Source organism: Adiantum capillus-veneris, chromosome 16, assembly GCF_014529385.1.
Source record: "Adiantum capillus-veneris isolate H3 chromosome 16, ASM1452938v2, whole genome shotgun sequence".
Lineage (NCBI taxonomy): Eukaryota > Viridiplantae > Streptophyta > Polypodiopsida > Polypodiales > Pteridaceae > Adiantum > Adiantum capillus-veneris.
In genome coordinates, this window is record NC_140946.1 from 36,729,561 (window position 1) to 36,752,228 (window position 22,668).

Genomic DNA, 22,668 nt, shown 5'->3' on the forward strand with positions numbered 1-22,668 from the left:
GTACTTTTCTACAACAATATCATTCATCTTTCTCGTTTAACAGTTCAACAACGACATGTACTGTTGCTCAACGACTTCTAAACAAACTTGTCCGTCCACATTAATTAGGTGTCTTGCAATAGCATCAACAAAAATGGACAATCTATTCCAACAAGCAGCTACACTACTACAATACCATTTATCAACAATTCTTCAAGCTCATATCCTCTTCCAACTTCAAGAGGAATTCAATTTCTTTTTCCATGTCTCCCGGGTACTCATGTCACATGTCCACATGACTCTTTTCTCACCTCCCGTAACCTTCCATGTCTAATACTTCTTTCAAAAAACACAAATTAAGAAACAAAACATGTAGCAACATAATAATTACTTTCCAACAAACTTATACATGTACCCATGTTGCACCTTGCCTTCGACACAAATTGACAGTATTCCTTGCTATTGCTTCTCAACAACTTCTCCAATGTGCACATCACAATTCATTCCGGCACAACATCAACAAATTCCTCGTCTTCCTCCAGCCTCTCCTTTCTTCCAGTCAGCTACTTTCACTAACATCCTTCTCCCTCCTTCAGTGTCTGCTACAATGTGTTTTGATATCTCAAGACAGCAACAACGACCACCTCCTACACTCTCCAACTTCGTGCCTTGCAATGCCTTCACTAGCACACTCTGCCTCCTCCAAAGCAAAGCAATCAAGGCATACTAGTTTTCCTTAATTGAAAGGAAACCATTTGAAAATCTGGTTTTGCTCTTACACTACGCTTGGTTCGTGTCGGGCGTCGGAAGTGTGGTCGTAAATAGTCTTTGACACTCAGCTTCCCGTAATTCTACTGGGTCTCTTGTCTGCAAATTTTCCAGGTTTGCATTGATGAATGCTTGTCTTGCCCCTGTTTTTGAGTCTGTTTCGAAATTTTTGGTCAAAAGTTACTTTGCTGTTTCAGAGATTGTGTCTGGTATGGAAATCTTTTTCTCTGAGGTTTCTTTCTTGTTGGCAATTTGTGCAAAGCTAGGACTTTACTGCAGGAAGTTTTTACGTTAGCTTTTGTCCATCTTACAGAAGAAATTCCAGTTCGTAATGCTGTCAGTACTTCATAATGCAATTTGTTTAACGGAGTAGGCTACTAGTGGCTATCGTCATCTGCCTGCCTTCACTACACACACACACACACACGACCACATTCACCCTAGGGAGCCATGTGTGATGCCACTTGCTATGGCCCACCAAGTTGTCCGTAGATAGTGCAAACAACAGGTTACACACCCACTAGCGAGATTCACTCTTTCTCTACCAATCTCGGTCCCCCCCGTGATGCCTGCTACCCACTTGTGGCTCCACAATCACTCACCCCAACACTCGCAGCCTCTTACACCTAGCCAGTCAAGAAAAAACACACTGTCCGCTTGTCTTCTAGGCTTCTAGCCCCATGATAGCATGGAGATCATAGTGCCATTTCTTTTGGTTGCATGCAGTCCATAACTTGATGGTTGCTACAGTGCTAGTCATGCTGCCTATTTCGAAACAAATGCCACTTACACCAGCAAAACACACACACACACACACACACCTCGACCCACCTGACATCCACGTCAAGGCTCCCTCTCTACCTCTCTCCCTCTGTCTCTCACCCAAAGTTGCCGATGAAGATGGGTTCTGAGAAGCTTTTTATGAAAAGCGGAACATTCGCGGGAGGGCATATGCTTTCCCACGAGGAATCTATGTTTGCATAGCATCTATGGATTCGTACTGCACCCGGGGACGCCTGGAATGTGTTTGTGTAGCATCGATTTTCAGCTCACTGAGTGTTTTTAAGTTTGAACAGGTTGACACCTTTTTAAAAGATTGACCGGTTGCCCACTTAATAAGTGGGCAGCCCATTATTAAATTAACGCAAGGCGGTTTTAAAAAGAAGGCCACCCAAAAAAAAAGAAAGAAAAAAAAACTCTGGCCGTACGGCCGAAAACAGCGAGCACCCTGTTTTTCTTGCACCCCAAGCTCCTGGCTATTTTTGCCAAGTAAAACCCCTCTCTTCCTGCTGGCTCCCAAGGCCTATAAAAGAAGAAGCTAGTGTTCAGTTGCAGAAGCAAGAAGCCAACGCTTGGGTTGGAGTAGACTCTGCCACGGGAACTCAGCTAGTGTTTGTGTGAAGACGGAGCACGGAGGTTGCTTTTCCGTGCAAGGAGCGACAGGTATAATTTGTGAATACGCTCTGCGAGTTGTTGCTTTGTGCAGGTACTCTCCCTCGTGGAGAAGAAGCGAGAAGGCCTCGGCCTACGCTTAGGAATTCTGGGAACGGAATTCGGAATTGGCTGCAGAGCTTCGGCTCTGAGTACAGGCGGAAAAAGGCAGTGAGAGCTCGTCTCTCAAGAATTTCCCTCACGGGAAGGAACGACCTTTGCGTCTAAGATCTAGAACGGAGGGGTTTCTCCGGTGCTTGTGCTTGTAAAAGAATTCTCCCTGAATAAAGATTCTCTTTACGGGGCGGGGACAATACTGTGTCGATCTTCTCCTTTTTCTCTTGCTCGCAATGTATATTTATTTTCAGCCAATTAATTGCTCGTGTGCGCTCTTGTATTGACACGATGAGTGTCCAATTCCTTGTGTAGAACGAGGGGCTCGAGTCGGGACAGGTGAAGAGCGTGAAGCCTTAGTGGAGGGTGAAGGGGCGGCAGGAGGTTTTGGGGGGGGGGGGGGGGGGGGGGGAACGGGGAGGTGGTGAGGCAGATGAGGTGTGGGGACGGGGGCGCTGTCGGTGGTGAGGCTGAGATGGAGGCAGGCTCCTTTGTGTCGTCCTCCTGCAGAGGGTTAAACCGGTTCCCTGTAGGGACCCACCCTTGTTTGACTGGCACAGGGCAGCCACCAGGGGGGGCAGCGTGGTGAGCTCCTGCTTGTCGTGACGGCGGTTGTGGACTTGGTGCCAGCCATTTGCTGCGTGGGCACTGGGCTCTCCAGAGGTGCCAGCTTGTGTGCCCTGTGCACCTGTCTGTTGTGCCTGTTCAACCCTCGGAGGCTGGGTCTGCGCTGTGGGTCGAGGTCTTCGATGTGGACAAGCTCTCGCAAGGTGGCCCATCTGTTTGCAAATGTAACACTAATTCGGGAGACCCGAATATTCCACATTCTGGCTGAGCCAGCCACCACTCACCCTGGATAGGAGAACTACTTTCGAGAGAGAGTGGGTGTCCCGAACCAGAACGCGTACTGCGGGAATGCCTGTTGCCTTGGCAACAACTGAAGCTGCCGTGCGTGGCTATTCCGATCTCGGAACCAATCCTGGACAGGAGCGGGAGGTACTCTTTCCTCAAGCCAGGGAAGCAGACCGAAATGGGCAAACCTGCTTCCCCGACAAGAACATCTGTAGCTGGGTCGAATCCATGGCGCCACTGTCGAAAATGAGCCCTGACTGCTCGAATGGCCAGCGGGCTCATCGAAATGACCTTGGCAGCCATCTTGGAAGTCTCGAACTCAATCTTGTAGTACGCTCGCCCGAGAAGTTGAATGTCGATGATCTTTCCCCCCTCTGCAAGGAGATGGGCCTGAAGGAGGTCTCGCACCTCCCCTCTGCTGGGACGACTGCCAATGATGTAGATGACGGAGGTGGCCTAGAGGGGCTCCACCTCTTTTGCAAGGCTCGCTTGCTCTTATGGCGATAGAGCAAGTCGGATGGTGGGCTCGGCGGGTTCGATCGAGGGGGGCTTCATCAAAGTCCCTCTGGGGCGGAGCACGAGCGTTGAATTGTGTTTGCCATTGCGGTGAAGGCGGAAGAAGAAAATCTCCGACGGACCCAAGTCATGGCCGAAACAGCGCGGCAAGGGGGGGCTGCAGGGCGCTGCGCAGCACAGGGAGGGTGGGGGTGGGGCGTACAGCAGCAGCGAGCTCTAAGCAGGATGCGAGTCTATCAGGCAAGCCAGAGCAAGTACTTGCTTTGATTACCTGCACAAATGCTGATACAATGTCTAAATGCTGAATACTGAATTCTTCGTGCCGATGCTGATTTGATGCAAAACGCTGGGCTGATATGGTGCAAAAACGCTGGGCTGAACTGATGCAAAAATGCTAGGGTGGATCTACTGATGCTGAAGGTTCTCGCGATGGAGATGCTAGGTGCTGAGGTGCTGTGGGCGTTGGATGCCCTTGCGGGTATTGGGTTTTGATGATATTGAGTTTTGAGATGCTTAAAATTGAAGGCCAAGTGACTCTTTTATAGGTTTTTAGCCATTTGCCCTACCTACTTTTTATATATGTCATGACAAAGTCAAGTGTTAATAAATGACTGTTCATATGTCTATATGCTTAAGTGAGTGTACCATGCAAGTGAGGGTATGCAACTATGACTTGCTTGATCATGCACGTTTTTCTAGAGGCTCACAAAGTGCCAGGCTAGTTCCTAAGCTAACTAAGACATATGCTGACCTGTAGCAGTAGCGTGTCCACCCGGCTCCGGTGCAATGCGCACGTGACATTCTATCTGCAGCCACATCACCGACTAGTTTTTGGACCAGGTAGCTGAACATGATAAAAGCCGATTCATATCTTGCCGTTGTATATTGCCCTAAATTCTCTTGTCGATAGAATCAGAGCCATCCATTGGTAATCCCGGCCTCCAATATGTATATAAAGTTTGTATTTCGATGACTATGATTTTCCTTATTTGAAAGGAAACCATTTGAAAATCTGGTTTTGCTCTTACACTACGCTTGGTTCGTGTCGTGCGTCGGAAGTGTGGTTGTAAATAGTCTTTGACACTCACCTTCCCGTAATTCTACTGGGTCTCTTGTCCATGTTTGCATTGATGTATGCTTGTCTTGCCCTTGTTTTTGAGTCTGTTTCGAAATTTTTGGTGAAAAGTTACTTTGCTGTTTCAGAGATTGTGTCTGGTATGGAAATCTTTTTCTGGGAGGTTTCTTTCTTGTTGGCAATTTGCGTAAAGTTAGGACTTTACTGCAGTAAGTTTTTATGTTAGCTTTTGTCCATCTTACAGAAGAAATTCCATTTCGTAATGCTGTCAGTACTTCATAATGCAATTTGTTTAACAGAGTAGGCTACTAGTGGCTATCGTCATCTGCCTGCCTTCACTACACACACACACGACCACATTCACCCTAGGGAGCCATGTGTGATGCCACTTGCTATGGCCCACCAAGTTGCCCGTAGATAGTGCAAACAACAGGTTACACACCCACTAGCGAGATTCACTCTTTTCTCTACCAATCTCGGTCCCCCCCGTGATGCCTGCTACCCACTTGTGGCTCCACAATCACTAACCCCAACACTCGCTACCTCTTACACCTAGCCTGTCAAGAAAAAACACACTGTCCACTTGTCTTCTAGGCTTCTAGCCCCATGATAGCATGGAGATCACAGTGCCATTTTTTTGGTTACATGCAGTCCATAACTTGATGGTTGCTACAGTGCTACTCACGCTGCCTATTTCACGCCTACAGTGCTACTCACGCTGCCTATTTCAAACTAAATGCCACTTACACCAGACTTCACACCAGCAAAACACACACACACACACACACACCTCGACCCACCTGACATCCACGTGAAGGCTCCCTCTCTACCTCTCTGCCTCTGTCTCTCACCCAAAGTTGCCGATGAAGATGGGTTCTGAGAAGATTTTTATGAAAAGCGGAACATTCGCGGGAGGGCAGATGCTTTCCCGCGACGAATCTATGTTTGCATAGCATCTATGCATTCGTACTGCACCCGAGGACGCCTGGAATGTGTTTGTGTAGCATCGATTTTCAGCTCACTGAGTGTTTTTAAGTTTGAACAGGTTGACACCTTTTTAAAAGATTGACCGGTTGCCCACTTAATAAGTGGGCAGCCCATTATTAAAATAAAGCAAGGCGGTTTTAAAAAGAAGGCCACCCAAAAAAAAAGAAAGAAAAAAAAACTATGGCCGTACGGCCGAAAACAGCGAGAGCCCTGTTTTTTTGCGCCCCAAGCTCCTGGCTATTTCTGCCAAGTAAAACCCCTCTCTTCTTGCCGGCTCCCAAGGCCTATAAAAGAAGAAGCCAGCGTTCAGTTGCAGAAGCAAGAATCCAACGCTTGGAATTGGAGTAGACTTTGCCGCGGGAACTAGAATAGAGGGGTTTCTCCGGTTCTTGTGCTTGTAAAAGAATTCTCCCTGAATAAAGATTCTCTTTACGGGGGGGGGGGCGGGGGGGACAATACTGTGTCGATCTTCTCCTTTTTCTCTTGCTCGCAAAGTATATTTATTTTCAGCCAATTAATTGCTCGTGTGCGCTCCCGTTTTGACACGATGAGTGTCCAGTTCCTTGTGCAGAATGAGGGGCTCGAGTCGGGACAGGTGAAGAGCGTGAAGCCTTAGTGGAGGGTGAAGGGCGGCACGTGGTTTTGGGGGGGGGGGGGGGGGGGTGAGGCAGATGAGGTGTGGGGACGGGGGCGCTGTCGGTGGTGAGGCTGAGGTGGAGGCAGGCTCCTTTGTGTCGTCCTCTTGTAGAGGGTCAAAACGGTTCCCTGTAGGGACCCACCCCTGTTAGACTGGCGCAGGGCAGCCACCAAGGGGGCAGCGTGGTGAGCTCCTTCTTGTCGCGATGGCGGTCGTGGACTTGTTGCCAGCCATTTGCTGCGTGGGCACTAGGCTTTGCAGAGGTGCCAGCCTGTGTGCCCTGTGCACCTGTCTGTTGTGCCTGCTCAACCCTCGGGGGCTGGGTCTGCGCTGTGGGTCGAGGTCTCCGACGTGGACAAGCCCTCGCAAGGTGGCCCATCTGTCTGCAAATGTAACACTAATTCGGGAGACCCGAATATTCCACATTCTGGCTGAGCCAGCCACCACTCACCCTGGGTAGGAGAACTACTTTCGAGAGAGAGTGGGTGTCCCGAACCAGAACGTGTACTGTGGGAATGCCTGTTGCCTTGGCAACAACTGAAGCTGCCGTGCGTGGCTATTTCGATCTCGGAACCAATCCTCGACAGGAGCGGGAGGTACTCTTTCCTTAAGCCAGGGAAGCAGACCGAAATGGGCAAATCTGCTTCCCCGACAAGAACTTCTGTAGCTGGGTCAAATCCATGGCGCCACTGTCGATAATGAGCCCTGACTGCTCGAATGGCCAGCGGGCTCATCGAAATGACCTTGGCAGCCATCTCGGAAGTCTCGAACTCAATCTTGTAGTACGCGCGCCCAAGAAGCTGAATGTCGATGATCTTTCCCCCCTCTGCAAGGAGATGGGCTTGAAGGAGGTCTCGCACCTCCCCTATGCCGGGACGAATGCCAATGATGTAGATGACGGAGGTGGCCTAGAGGCGCTCCACCTCTGCTGTAAGGCTCGCTTGCTCTTATGGCGATAGAGCAAGTCGGATGCTGGGCTGGTGGGCTCGGCGGGGTCGATCGAGGGGGGCTTCATCAAAGTCCCTCTGGGGCGGAGCACGAGCGTTGATCTGTGTTTGCTACTGCAGTGAAGGCGGAAGAAGAAAATCTCTGACGGACCCAGGTCGTGGTCGAAACAGCGCGGGAGGGGGGGCTACAGGGCGCTGCGCAGCACAGGGAGGGTGGGGGTGGGGCGTACAGCAGCAGCGAGCTCTAAGCAGGATGCGAGTCTATCAGGTAGGCCAGAGCAAGTACTTGCTTTAATTACTTGCACAAATGCTGATACAATGGGTAAATGCTGAATACTGAATTCTTCGTGCCGATGCTGATTTGATGCAAAACGCTGGGCTGATCTGGTGCAAAAACGCTAGGGCTGATCTACTGATGCTGAAGGTGCTCGCGATGGAGATGCTAGGTGCTGAGGTGCTGTGGGCGTTGGATGCCCTTGCGGGTATTGGGTTTTGATGATATTGAGTTTTGAGATGCTTAAAATTGAAGGCCAAGTGACTCTTTTATAGGTTTTTAGCCATTTGCCCTACCTACTTTTTATATATGTCATGACAAAGTCAATTGTTAATAAATGACTTAAGTGACTGTTCATATGCCTATATGCTTAAGTGAGTGTACCGTGCAAGTGAGGGTATGCAACTATGACTTGCTTGATCATGCACGTTTTTCTAGAGGCTCACAAAGTGCCAGGCTAGTTCCTAAGCTAACTAAGACATATGCTGACCTGTAGGAGTAGCTTGTCCACGTGGCTCCGGTGAAATGCGCACTTGACATTCTATCTGCAGCCACATCACCGACTAGTTTTTGGACCAGGTAGCTGAACATGATAAAAGCCGATTCATATCTTGCCGTTGTTCATTGCCCTAAATTGTCTTGTCGATAGAATCAGAGCTATCCATTGGTAATCCCGGCCTCCAATATGTATATAAAGTTTGTATTTCGATGAGTATGATTTTCCTTTTTTGAAAGGAAACCATTTGAAAATCTGGTTTTGCTCTTACACTACGCTTGGTTCGTGTCGGGCGTCGTAAGTGTGGTCGTAAATAGTCTTTGACACTCAGCTTCCCGTAATTCTACTCCGTCTCTTGTCTGCAAATTTTCTAGGTTTGCATTGATGTATTCTTGTCTTGCTGCTGTTTTTGAGTCTGTTTCAAAATTTTTGGTCAAAAGTTACTTTGCTGTTTCAGAGATTGTGTTTGGTATGGAAATCTTTTTCTGAGAGGTTTCTTTCTTGTTGGCAATTTGCGTAAAGCTACGACTTTACTGCAGGAAGTTTTTATGTTAGCTTTTGTCCAACTTACAGAAGAAATTCCAGTTCGTAATGCTGTCAGTACTTCATCATGCAATTTGTTTAACGGAGTAGGCTACTAGTGGCTATCGTCATCTGCCTGCCTTCACTACACACACACACGACCACATTCACGCTAGGGAGCCATGTGTGATGCCACTTGCTATGGCCCACCGAGTTGCCTGTAGATAGTGCAAACAACAGGTTACACACTCACTAGCGAGATTCACTCTTTTCTCTACCAATCTCGGTCCCCCCCGTGATGCCTGCTACCCACTTGTGGCTCCACAATCACTCACCCCAACACTCGGAGCCTCTTACACCTAGCCAGTCAAGAAAAAACACACTGTCCGCTTGTCTTCTAGGCTTCTAGCCCCATGATAGCATGTAGATCACAGTGCCATTTCTTATGGTTACATGCAGTCCATAACTTGATGGTTACTACAGTGCTACTCATGCTGCCTATTTCGAAACAAATGCCACTTACACCAGACTTCACACCAGCAAAACACACACACACACACACACACACACACACCTCGACCCACCTGACATCCACGTCAAGGCTCCCTCTCTACCTCTCTCCCTCTGTCTCTCACCCAAAGTTGCCGATGAAGATGGGTTCTGAGAAGCTTTTTATGAAAAGCGGAACATTCGCGGGAGGGCAGATGCTTTCCCGCGACGAATCTATGTTTGCATAGCATCTATGCATTCGTACTGCACCCGGGGACGCCTGGAATGTGTTTGTGTAGCATCGATTTTCAGCTCACTGAGTGTTTTTAAGTTTGTACAGGTTGACACCTTTTTAAAAGATTGACCGGTTGCTCACTTAATAAGTGGGCAGCCCATTATTAAAATAAAGCAAGGCGGTTTTAAAAAGAAGGCGACCCAAAAAAAAAGAAAGAAAAAAAAACTCTGGCCGTACGGCCGATAACAGCGAGCGCCCTGTTTTTTGCGCCCCAAGCTCTTGGCTATTTCTGCCAAGTAAAACCCCTCTCTACCTGCCGGCTCCCAAGGCCTATAAAAGAAGAAGCCAGCGTTCAGTTGCAGAAGCAAGAAGCCAACGCTTGGGATTGGAGTAGACTCTGCCGCGGAAACTCAGCAAGTGTTCGTGTGAAGAGGGAGCACGGAGGTCGCTTTTCCGTGCAAGGAGCGACAGGTATAATTTGTGAATACGCAGTGGGAGTTGTTGCTTTGTGATAGCATGTAGATCACAGTGCCATTTCTTTTGGTTACATGCAGTCCATAACTTGATGGTTGCTACAGTGCTACTCATGCTGCCTATTTCGAAACAAATGCCACTTACACCAGACTTCACACCAGCAAAAACACACACACACACACACACACACACACACACACACACACCTCGACCCACCTGACATCCACGTCAAGGCTCCCTCTCTACCTCTCTCCCTCTGTCTCTCACCCAAAGTTGCCGATGAAGATGGGTTCTGAGAAGCTTTTTATGAAAAGCGGAACATTCGCGGGAGGGAAGATGCTTTCCCGCGAGGAATCTATGTTTGCATAGCATCTATGCATTCGTACTGCACCCGGGGACGCCTGGAATGTGTTTGTGTAGCATCGATTTTCAGCTCACTGAGTGTTTTTAAGTTTGAACAGGTTGACACCGTTTTAAAAGATTGACTGGCTGCTCACTTAATAAGTGGGCAGCCCATTATTAAAATAAAGCAAGGCGGGTTTAAAAAGAAGGCGACCCAAAAAAAAAGAAAGAAAAAAAAACTCTGGCCGTACGGCCGATAACAGCGAGCGCCTTGTTTTTTGCGCCCCAAGCTCTTGGCTATTTCTGCCAAGTAAAACCCCTCTCTACCTGCCGGCTCCCAAGGCCTATAAAAGAAGAAGCCAGCGTTCAGTTGCAGAAGCAAGAAGCCAACGCTTGGGATTGGAGTAGACTCTGCCGCGGAAACTCAGCAAGTGTTCGTGTGAAGACGGAGCACGGAGGTCGCTTTTCCGTGCAAGGAGCGACAGGTATAATTTGTGAATACGCAGTGGGAGTTGTTGCTTTGTGTGTTTGCTTTGTGCAGGTACTCTCCCTCGCGGAGAAGAAGCGAGAAGGCCTCGGCCTACGCTTAGGAATTCCGGGAACGGAATTCGGAATTGCCTGTAGAGCTTCGGCTCTGAGTACAGGCGGAAAAAGGCAGTGAGAGCTCGTCTCTCAAGAATTTCCCTCATGGCAGGGAACGACCTTTGCCTCTAAGATCTAAAACGGAGGGGTTTCTCTGGTTCTTGTGCTTGTAAAAGAATTCTCCCTGAATAAAGATTCTCCTTACGGGGGGGGGGGGGGACAATACTGTGTCGATCTTCTCCTTTATCTCTTGCTCGCAAAGTATATTTATTTTCAGCCAATTAATTGTTCGTGTGCGCTCCTGTTTTTACACGATGAGTGTCGTGTTCATTGCGCAGAACGAGGGGCTCGAGTCGGGACAGGTGAAGAGAGTGAAGCCTTAGTGGGGGGTGAAGGGACGGTAGTAGGTTTTTGGGGGGCGGGGGGGGAGGGGGAGGTGGTGAGGCAGATGAGGTGTGGGGACGGGGGGCGCTGTCGGTGGTGAGGCTGAGGTGGAGGCAGGCTCCTTTGTGTCGTCCTCCTGCAGAGGGTCAAAACGGTTCCCTCTAGGGACCCACCCCTGTTAGACTGGCGCAGGGCAGCCAACAGGGGGGGCAGCGTGGTGAGCTCCTCCCTGTCGCGACAGCGGTCGTGGACTTGTTGCCAGCCATTTGCTGCGTGGGCACTGGGCTCTGCAGAGGTGCTAGCTTGTGTGCCCTGTGCACCTGTTTGTTGTGCCTGCTCTACCCTCGGGGGCTGGGTCTGCGCTGTGGGTCGAGGTCTCCGACGTGGACAAGTCCTCGCAAGGTGGCCCATCTAACTACAAATGTAACACTAATTCGGGAGACTCGAATATTCCACATTCTGGTTGAGCCAGCCACCACTCACCCTGGGTAGGAGAACTACTTTCGAGAGAGAGTGGGTGTCCCGAACCAGAACGTGTACTGTGGGAATGCCTGTTGCCTTGGCAACAACTGAAGCTGCCGTGCGTGGCTATTTCGATCTCGGAACCAATCCTCGACAGGAGCGGGAGGTACTCTTTCCTTAAGCCAGGGAAGCAGACCGAAATGGGCAAATCTGCTTCCCCGACAAGAACATCTGTAGTTGGGTCAAATCCATGGCGCCACTGTCGAAAATGAGCCCTGACTGCTCGAATGGCCAGCGGGCTCGTCGAAATGACCTTGGCAGCCATCTCGGAAGTCTCCAACTCAATCTTGTAGTACGCGCGCCCGAGAAGCTGAATGTCGATGATCTTTCCCCCCTCTCCAAGGAGATGGGCCTGAAGGAGGTCTCGCACCTCCCCTCTGCTGGGACGACGGCCAATGATGTAGATGACGGAGGTGGCCTAGAGGCGCTCCACCTCTGCTGCAAGGCTCGCTTGCTCTTATGGCGATAGAGCAAGTCGGATGGTGGGCTGGTGGGCTCGGCGGGGTCGATCGAGGGGGGCTTCATCAAAGTCCCTCTGGGACGGAGCACGAGCGTTGATCTGTGTTTGCTATTGCGGTGAAGGCGGAAGAAGAAAATCTCCGACGGACCCAAGTCGTGGCCGAAACAGCGCGGCAGGGGGGGCTGCAGGGCGCTGCGCAGCACAAGGAGGGTGGGGGTGGGGCGTACAGCAGCAGCGAGCTCTAAGCAGGATGCGAGTCTATCAGGCAGGCCAGAGCAAGTACTTGCTTTAATTACTTGCACAAATGTTGATACAATGGCTAAATGATGAATACTGAATTCTTCGTGCCGATGCTGATTTGATGCAAAACGCTGGGCTGATGTGGTGCAAAAACGCTGGGCTGAACTGATGCAAAAACGCTAGGGCTGATCTACTGATGCTGAAGGTGCTCGCGATGGAGATGCTAGGTGCTGAGGTGCTGTGGGCGTTGGATGCCCTTGCGGGTATTGGGTTTTGATGATATTGAGTTTTGAGATGCTTAAAATTGAAGGCCAAGTGACTCTTTTATAGGTTTTTAGCCATTTGCCCTACCTACTTTTTATATATGTCATGACAAAGTCAATTGTTAATAAATGACTTAAGTGACTGTTCATATGCCTATATGCTTAAGTGAGTGTACCGTGCAAGTGAGGGTATGCAACTATGACTTGCTTGATCATGCACGTTTTTCTAGAGGCTCACAAAGTGCCAGGCTAGTTCCTAAGCTAACTAAGACATATGGCAGTAGCTTGTTCACGCGGCTCCGGTGCAATGCGCACGTGACATTCTATCTGCAGCCACATCACCGACTAGTTTTTGGACCAGGTAGCTGAACATGATAAAAGCCGATTCATATCTTGCTGTTGTTCGTTGCCCTAAATTCTCTTGTCGATAGAATCAGAGCCATCCATTGGTAATCCCGGCCTCCAATACGTATATAAAGTTTGTATTTCGATGAGTATGATTTTCCTTATTTGAAAGGAAACCATTTGAAAATCTGGTTTTGCTCTTACACTACGCTTGGTTCGTGTCGGGCGTCGGAAGTGTGGTCGTAAATAGTCTTTGACACTCAGCTTCCCGTAATTCTACTGGGTCTCTTGTCTGCAAATATTCCAGGTTTGCATTGATGTATGCTTGTCTTGTCGCTGTGTTTGAGTCTGTTTTGAAATTTTTGGTCAAAAGTTACTTTGCTGTTTCAGAGATTGTGTCTGGTACGGAAATCTTTTTCTGAGAGGTGTCTTTCTTGTTGGGAATTTGCGTAAAGCTAGGACTTTACTGCAGGAAGTTTTTATGTTAGCTTTTGTCCATCTTACAGAAGAAATTCCAGTTCGTAATGCTGTCAGTACTTCATAATGCAATTTGTTTAACGGAGTAGGCTACTAGTGGCTATCGTCATCTGCTTGCCTTCACTACACACACACACACGACCACATTCACCCTAGGGAGCCATGTGTGATGCCACTTGCTATGGCCCACCAAGTTGCCCGTAGATAGTGCAAACAACAGGTTACACACCCACTAGCGAGATTCACTCTTTCTCTACCAATCTCGGTCCCCCCCGTGATGCCTGCTACCCACTTGTGGCTCCACAATCACTCACCCCAACACTCGCAGCCTCTTTTTTTTTTTTCCGAGAAAAAGATCCTTCTATTAGTTAATGGAAACTGCCCATAGGGCTACATCCACCTCTGCAAGAGAGGGCTACAACAAGCATGATGGGGAGACTCTCCCAATGAAAAAACAGCATATATACAATGAGGCTAAATCAAGAGATGGGAGGAGAGAAGAGCCACACAGGTGGACAGTAGTGCCATTTGAGCACCCCCTGGACTATGGTGTAGAAAGGCCCAGGGCGCCAGAGTCGAAGGAAAGCCTCGCAGCGCTCCCGCATGCGGTCGGAGCTACCTTGTAGTCCCTCAAGCTGTCCTCTGAGAGTATGGATCAGCTCTAGCCAAAAGTCACGAACAGTTTCTGCTGGTGGCACAGGGCGAGCCTCAAAGATGCGGAAACAGCGGGCCCGCCAGATGAACCAAAGTGTCAGGCCACTGATGAGCTCCCAACACTCCTCTCTCTCACTGCACCACTCCTGTGGAGTAAGCTCTGTAGCAGGCTGGAGTGTAGGTCGCCCCCCCTGCATCACTATCATCCTGCTGGTGGAAGATAGCCCAAACTGAAGTGCCGGGCCCGTGAGGGTGGACCAGGCCGCTGCCCCCCAAGTGTACTGTCGAGCCGTGGAGAGAGCGGACATCAGCCGGAGAACTCCTAGCCACACCTGCTGGGCCGAGGGACAGTCCCAAAGACATGACGCTGACTCTCCATCAACTGATCACAAGTTGCACATGCGGCCGAGAGACCACTATGCACAAGCCAGCTCCCTACTGCTGTGGCTCTGTGTGCAACCAGCCACTGAAACAAAGTGACGCGCCTCGGCTGTTTGGAGTCCCACAGCCTCTGCCAAAAGGCTGCCAAGAACTCGACTGTGAGGCCCTCCTCCTGCCAATGACGTGCTGCAGCGGGGCGGGCCTCTCTCTGTGCTGCAAGTATATGACGTCCAAGCCGAACGGTGTACTGAAAGAAGGGGACTCCTGGGCGGTCTGCAGAAGAGAAGGGGTCCATAGCCTCCAGTGTCCAGTCTCAAGAGCTGCTGGGTCAGGGTCTATGACGCAAGTCCTCCCACATTTGCCCACAACTCGGATCCTCTGGAAACAGCAGTTTGCTACCTGCGGGGCCTCTACTGCAACTCGCTGTAATCGTCCCCCACCCTGAAGCTCGAAGAACAGGGCTGGGACAGTCTCTGAGCAGGCCCTGACTGAAATGAGAACCTCCAGTTGTGTGAAGGCTCCCATCCACCGGGGTGCTACTGGCTCGAGAGGCGTGAGCCACTCAGCTGGAACTGACTCTGAGATGTCCTGACACATGCTCTGCACCCCTCTCATGCCCTGTAGCTGGAAACCCTGCACCTCCTCTGACAAACCTGTGAACTCTAGCCAGTCACCTAGAGAGCGCGTTGGACCTGCTGCCATGGGACCCCAAGAAACATGAGGCCGACTCCCAACCAAGTGGCCTCTCTGAGTGCTAACCATGGGGTTCCAGACGAGGGGCTGCCGTAGGCGCTCCTCCGTGCACGTCGGCTGTCTCTGCTCTAGGCCACGCCGTAAGAGCTCCCAAGATCGAAGCAAACTCACAGCGAAGCGGTCCTCCAGTCTCCTGCTCAAACCAACTCGGCGCAACTCTGTAAAGATCCATCTGGTCGAAGGTTGCCAAGGGCCTCCTGACTGAGGCACCCTAGCACGAAGGCTCTGCAGCAAGAACTCCTTCCAGGGCTCCTCTCCTGGAAGAAGTCCTCTGACTACGAACTTCCCAAGAAGGGCTCTGCTCTGCTGTGCTGGATCAATGATCCCAAGCCCTCCCTGAGAACAAGGAAGTGTGATGACCGACCAAGCCACCTTGGCTCGGGCAATCTGAGTGTCACGACCTGACCAAAGGAAGTTCCTGATTAGCCTCTCTACCTGGCTGATAAAAGAACTAGAGAAGATCCAGCAAGAAGTGATGTACCACATAGTCGCCAACAACACCTGGTTGGCAACTACTACTCTACCAGCCAGCGAAAGTCTTGCTGAGCTCCAATGTAATAGCTTTCTCCTGACGGATAGGAGAAGAGGAGCAATCTGCTGCTCGGGGGACAAGTCCAAACCAACCCGACAACCCAAGTACCGAACTGTAGTCCCTGGGGGAATCCACATGAAACCCTCTCCTGGCATCCAATCTGGCACAGGAGCACTGCCAACCAAGAAAGCCACTGTCTTTCTCCAGTTGATCAGTACGCCCAATGCACAACAAAAGGTCTCCAAAGCCTACTCACATCTCTGTAGATTGGCCTCCTGGCCCTCTAAGTACAAGGCTGAGTCGTCGGCAAACTCAGCGTCCAGAAGCTCATCTCCCCGAATAGGGAGTGCTAAGCCCCTCAGACCAACTTGCTGTGACACCAAAAATCTGCTCATCGCCTCCGCATAGAACAGAAAGAGAGAGGGGGCAAGAGGACAACCCTGTCTGACCGATCGTGTGAGCATGAAGCACTCACCTCTACCTCCTGCCAAAAGCACCTGACTCTGAGCCTGTCTGTACAAAGCTGACACCCCTCTGATCCAAGCATATGAGAAGCCCATCCTGCGTAGAGTGCCCTATAGAAAGTCCCAGTCAACTCTATCGTATGCCTTCTCAAAATCGAGAAGAAGAATCACAAGGTCCTCCCCATGGAGCCGTGCCAGGGCAGAAGCCTCCCAGAAAGTGAAGATGTTGTCAAGGATACTGCGTTCCTTGACAAAACCTGTCTGAGTCCCATGTATAAGGCTCTCCAAAAGTGGCTGAATCCTCAAACTCAGAGCCTTGGCAAGAATTTTGTAGGCTGAGTTGAGGATGGTGATGGGGCGCCATTGTCGAATCTCATCCAAGGAGCCACCCTCCTTTGGAATGAGGTAAATCAAGCCCTCACTCATGCTATCCGGCATCACTCCTGTGTGCAGAATGTACCGAAAGGCACTACAAAGATCTGGGCCAAGCAGGTCCCAGTACTCCAGGAAGAAGCTGGGAGTCAGCCCATCCTCACCTGGATAGCTACCACGAGGGAGGGCCCTAAGAGCCGTGTGTAGCTCCTCAAGCTAAAGAGGCATCTCTAGCCTCTGGCGCATCTCCTCAGTCACAAGACAAGGCATCTGTGCCCAAACTTGCTCCCTGCATGCATCCTGCCGCTCTGACTGGGGCTCAGCCGACAATAACTCACGGTAAAAGTCAGTAGCAACTGCACGCATATCCTCGGGCTCACAAACAATTGACCCATCGGGTCTCCTCAACTGATTGACCTTGGCATGCGAGTGCCGAGGTCCCACTGTCTCAAAAAAAGCACCTGTCACTCTGTCACCCACCTGAGTCCATTGAGATGCCTGTCGGTGAAAGGCAAACTCATGACGCCTCTCCTCTGTGCAAGCAAGCTCCTGTCGAGCCTGTTGTAACTACTCCTTCAACCATGGGCTGTCTGGATGCTGCTCCTGCATCCTCTGTAGTAAAGCAATGCCTCGTCTGAGACGTTGCTCCTCCTCTCTCGCTGTAGCCCGGCGAGCCAGAGACTCCTGGAGAAAAAAGTGGCTAAGCTGAGCTAGGCCTAAGGCCACTCTGCCTGCAGGTAGAGCCTGGCTGTCCATGCCCTCTGTCCAGAGAGCCTCTACCCTCTCTCTAAGTGCTGAGTCCAACAAGACCCGCTTTGGGATGCGAAGCATCGTGCTCCCACTCCTCTGCCTGTCTGCCACTGTGAGGATCACTGGTGCATGGTCCGAGAAGGATGTCCCTGCCAGGATGCCCACTGATCCCCCCAAGTCACTGAAGTGGTCACTAGTGTAGAAGCGATCTATCCGCGATAGATTCACTCCTCCCACTCTGCGGTCCTATCTAGAGAAGCAAGAGTGGCTGGAGGCCTCACAAAGCCAGAGTGCTGCCATGTATCCGAGACCCTCAAAGTCATACACAACCTCTCCCAAGCTGCTAACTCGACTCCATGCACAATAGCATGGCTGCCTCCAATCCTTTCAGAAGGGTCCTCCAACATGTTGAAGTCCCCTCCTACACACCAATGGTCAGCCTGTGGCAAAGACTCAACAATCTGTGACCAAAACTCTGCACGAGCACTCGCCACATTGGGCGCATAGATGTTCAGGAAGCCCACAAGGCCACCCTGAACCTGCATAGTAATCCACTGAGCCCTGCCTGGCACAATAATCCCTCTGCCCACAATGGCCTGCTGCAATGAGTCCGCAATAGTCATATATACCCCACCCTGGATGCCTCCATGTCCAAAAGCAGCTGACCAAAAGGTATCATATCGTCCACGCAAAATCTGACCACATCACCGAATGCGGCTCTCAGACAGATGGTGCTCCTGAAGCATAAGGAGATCAATCTCTCCTCCCTCAAGGCAACGCTAAAGCTCCTGACGCAATCGGCCCCGCTGTCGTTGAAACTGGGGCCCACCTAGTCCCTACACGTTCCACGAGACGATCCTCATGGGGAACGAGAGAGAACAGATGCTGCCGCAGCAACAAGACGGGCTATCTTCGAGGCTGGCTTGGATGAGGAGTAATCTGCATCCGAGAGTCCTCTAGATATGCGAGACTGCAGTGAGTGCCTAGCCCAAGCCCAAGCAGAGCGAGCCGTGCGTAAAGCAACCTCCTCTGTCCAGGAGTCCTCATGAATGTATACATAGCAAGGCAAACACTGCGTATCAGCAAAAAAGTACACCACAATGTGCCTACATCCTGCTGAGCCTGGGGGTGTCACCGCAAACTTGGCCAGTGGCCACAAAGTCTACAACAAATCTGTAACTCCAAGTTCTCCCATGTGGTGAGAGAACTCGAGAACCTGTGTATGCAACCATCCCCCCACTGAGTTGAGGGACCACTCTGTCTCGGCCCTACCACAGAGGAGGAAGGAGAAACCAACTGCTGAGTCCAAGGCCTCTGTCCCCCTAGCGGCGAGGAACAAAGCATGGACCCCGAAGCAAGCTGCCTTGTGGTCTGCTGCGGAATCGCCGAGAAAGCGAGTGAACCCGTAGTCGAAGAAATCCCAGCGGCGTTGGAGGTCAATGCTCGTCAGACCACGAGGGATAGCTGCAAGGGAAGATGTCTGAATCTGCAGAGGGGGCTGCAAGAAGGGCTGACCCTCTCTTGCTAGGCGACTCGTGGCAAAGGCGCTGCCAAGAGATCTCCTAGCCGCAGGCGAGGGACTAGTCTCCTGAGTTGACTGTGGAACCGGAGTAGGAGGGGGGGGGGGGAAAAGGAGCTGGGGGGGGGGGGGGGGGGGGGGGGGGGGGGGCTGAGGGGAAGAGGAGCGGGGTGGGGCGACAGAGGTAGAGGGGCGAGGTGGGGAGTGGACGGGAGCAGAGGGCGGGGGGGAGGATGAGGAGGAGGAGGGGAACTCTGAAGGGGGGGCGGCTGGCGAGGGTGAAGCGGAGGTGGAGGCTGGCGTAGGGGGCTCCTCCTTCTCAAGAGGACCAAAGCGGTTCCCCGTGGGAACCCACTGCTGCTGAGTAGGTACCTGAGGGCCACTCTGAGTGCCAGGCTGTCGCTGTGGCCCCTGGTGCGACGGCCACGGGCCTGCTGCCACCCCTCCTCCGCTGGAGCCCCAGGCTCGGAGGGTGGCTCTGAATCTGTGCGCTGTGCCGCTGGCTGTGGCTGCGGCCCAGCCTTGGCAGGCTGGGGCTGAGGCTGAGGTGAGGTCGTGGCCTCCTCCGTGGACAGGCCTTCGCTAGGTGGCCCATATGTCTGCAAATGAAGCACTGGTTCAGGAGGCCCGAGTACTCCACACTGTCTAAACCAACCCCCACTCACCCAAGGCAGAAGGATGACCTTCGGGAGCGTGTGGGTATCTCTGACCAAAACTCGAACTGAGGGGATGCCAGCCGCCTTGGCAGCTACTGATGCTGCCGTACGAGGTGTCTCCAGGACAGCAGTCCCGATGGCGGAGCCAATCCTGGAAAGAAGTGGTAGGTACTCCCTCCGTAAACCCGGAAAGCAGACTGAGATGGGGATGTCTGCCTCCTCTACTAGCACATCCGAAGTCGGGTCAAAACCATGTCGCCACTGTCAAAAGTGGGCGCGTGATGCTCGGATGGCCAGTGGACTCATAGCTATGACCTTGGAAGCCATCTCGGAGGTCTCGAACTCTATCTAGTAGTACCCCCGTCTGAGAATCTGGACATCCAAGATCTTGCCCACCTCTTCGAGAAGGCGGGCTTGGAGAAGGTCTCGCAGCTCTCCTCTGCTAGGACGGGTGCCGAGAATTTTGCAGATGACCGAAGTCGCCTGCAAACGCTCTACCTCAGCGGCTAGGCTCGCTTGCTCTGTCGGCGATAGAGCAAGTCGAATGGTGGGCTCAGTGGGGTCGGGCGAGGGGGCTTCTGGCGAGTCCCTCTGTGGCGAAGCTGGAGCCTCCATCTGTGTCTACTGCTATGTCATAAGAAGAGGTCGATGGGCGGACGCTGCAATCAGGCGCAGGAGACACTGCCCCAAAAACGAAGCAATGCCGAGGAGGCCGAACTGCAGCGGATGACGAGGAGAAACCGAGGCGGGGGTGGGGGGGGGGGTGGGGTAGGGGAAGGCTGGCGGCAGCAGGAGGAGGGGGTGACGGGGGAGGGGGGGGGCAGAGGGCAGGCAGCGGGTGGTCAGCGGGCGGGCTGGAGGCAGCGTGGGCAGGTAGGGGCCGGCGCAAGATGACAGGCAGCGCGGGTGTGGGCAGCGGGGCAGTGGGGGAGGGGGGAGAGGCAGCGGGCTGAGGAGGGGGGGGGGGGGAGTGAAGCTAGGCGTGCGCAGGTGGGCAGCAGTAGCGAGCTCGCAGTGAATGGATTCCTGTTTTATACTTTCACTCGCAGACTCTTACACCTAGCCAGTCAAGAAAAAACACACTGTCCGCTTGTCTTCTAGGCTTCTAGCCCCATGATAGCATGGAGATCACGGTGCCATTTCTTTTGGTTGCATGCAGTCCATAACTTGATGGTTGCTACAGTGCTACTCATGCTGCCTATTTCGAAACAAATGCCACTTACACCAGACTTCACACCAGCAAAACACACACACACACACCTTGACCCACCTGACATCCACGTCAAGGCTCCCTCTCTACCTCTCTCCCTCTGTCTCTCACCCAAAGTTGCCGATGAAGATGGGTTCTGAGATGGAACATTTTAGTGCATGCTTATCAACTAGAACGTTTAAGCGAATGTTTGCCCCAGATGGATAACATTTGGAAGGTGTTTGCCCCAGATTTCTGTATAATTTTCAGGGAATGTTTGCCCCAGATGGATAACATTTGGAAGGTGTTTGCCCCAGATTTCTGTATAATTTTCAGGGAATGTTTGTCGCAGATGGATATGTTTGGAATGTGTTTTTAGCAGATGGAACATCTTTGGGCACGTTAGGAGTTTAGGGCATGTTTTTATATGGTGGTTGATCATTTTAAAGGGCTACTATTAATATTTTGGGCAGGTGTTTTACCAGATGGAGCAAGGAAAAGGAATCGCAGCACACAGAGTCTATTTTGGAACTCCTGAAAAGGTTGCTAAAAGGCGCTTCATGGAGATTACAAGTGAAGAGCAATGCCCGTTGTACAAGGCAATTGAAATTAGTGCTGTTGATTGTGACAAGATTGAAGAGCACGAGGTTTTGATTACACATCGCAAAGTTACTAATGAAGTGGAGAAATACAGCGCCCTCGCTAAAGCAGATTGTTCAGAGATAGTTATTGTCATAGAAGGTATTCTTTTGCTGCAGGACAAGTTTGACATTGAAATTCTATCTTTGGTTGGGGTGCGGGAATTTGTGCAACCAGTAGACATCATAATGCACGACATACCTAGAGAAGGAAAACCAACTTTTTCAAGGTTTTGCTTTGGGCTATGGAAGTTCCTCTTGGAGCAGGAAAGTGGTGCTCCACAATCTGTTGGAAAAGGAAAGGGTAGAGGGAAGAGGGTTAAAGCTGGCACTTCAAAGACCCCAAGTAAGCAGGATTGCCTGAATGCATGTGCAGCGGGGCAGAAGCTATTTTCTGATGTGTGTGGCGCAGTTGCTCAAAGCCAGCCGGAGAATGAAGCTCTCGCAGGGTTGACTTTTGGTGTCAAAATTCTTCGTGCTTGGGTTGACCTTTACCACAGGAGGAACAAAAGGCATGCGAAGTCTCATCCTTTCAAGTGCATAAGCGGAGATACATCGACAGCCATGAGTTCCTTGGCGGTTTTAGAATATGTGCAAGACAAGCAGATGTATGCAAGCCTCCGTCCTTTGATAAAAGCTGCAATTCCTGTCGTGATAGAAGAAATTAGCAAGGAGGCAAAACAAATTGAACATTTGAAAGCTGAGCTGGATGAGGCCGAAGAACGCTTGCGTGGGTTCTGTGGATTGGAGGAATAGGTAAACATTTAAATTAAACTCATGGTAGCAAAATATCTCATGTGTCGGTTCTGTTTTTGTTTTGTAATGTGTTCAATGGAACTCATATAACTCCTGTGTCGGTTCTGTTTTTGTTTTGTAATGTGTTCAATGGAACTTGTGTAGAGGCAACTTGTTCGTCTAGTTTCGTATTTTTAAATTATTGTAACTTGCGTAGCTTGTTTGTATGGGATTATGAAGGGTCGAAAACATAGAATAGGGCACCCAACAAAAAGGCACAAGTGGCACACCGAACAAAATTTGGGAAAATCCCCCATGATGCCTAGCCTTTAGAAATGCCTCACAAGGCAAGGCACAACCACAAAGAAGCCCTCAGTCACAGGATCTAGACAAGAAAACCAAACTTTAACAGTATCTTGTGGTTGTACGGGTATTTTCCCCCATGGTCTTATCATATATCTTTGAGGGTTTTTCCCATATTTCTTGTATATGGACCTTTGGTTGATTTTATGTAATGCAAAGGGTCACAAGCCCCATTGAGAGAGAGAGAGAGAGAGAGAGAGAGAGAGAGAGTTTTTTCCATATTTCTTGTATATGGACCTTTGGTTGATTTT

General features: G+C 51.0%; 1 protein-coding gene across 7 annotated transcripts; it reads left to right on the forward strand.

Annotated features, from left to right (window-relative positions):
• The first annotated feature begins 719 nt into the window (after nt 1-719).
• On the forward strand, nt 720-22,225 carry LOC147438866 (uncharacterized). 7 transcript variants are annotated; one of them, XM_086484828.1, is made up of 2 exons: nt 720-861; nt 21,155-22,225. In XM_086484828.1, exon 2 carries the CDS (start codon nt 21,167-21,169, stop codon nt 22,073-22,075), a length of 909 nt encoding a protein of 302 aa, XP_086340954.1. In that variant the 5' UTR covers nt 720-861; nt 21,155-21,166; the 3' UTR covers nt 22,076-22,225. The 7 variants fall into 7 exon arrangements, with proteins under 7 accessions (XP_086340954.1, XP_086340953.1, XP_086340958.1 ...); XM_086484827.1 differs by having other exon boundaries at nt 21,167-22,225; XM_086484832.1 differs by lacking the exon at nt 720-861 and adding an exon at nt 10,392-10,623 and having other exon boundaries at nt 21,167-22,225.
• The last annotated feature ends 443 nt before the right edge of the window (nt 22,226-22,668 follow it).

What these genes read in the sequence shown, in the direction of transcription:
- LOC147438866 (XM_086484828.1), top strand. Translation starts at nt 21,167, where the DNA reads ATGGAGCAAGGAAAAGGAATCGCAGCACACAGAGTCTATTTTGGAACT.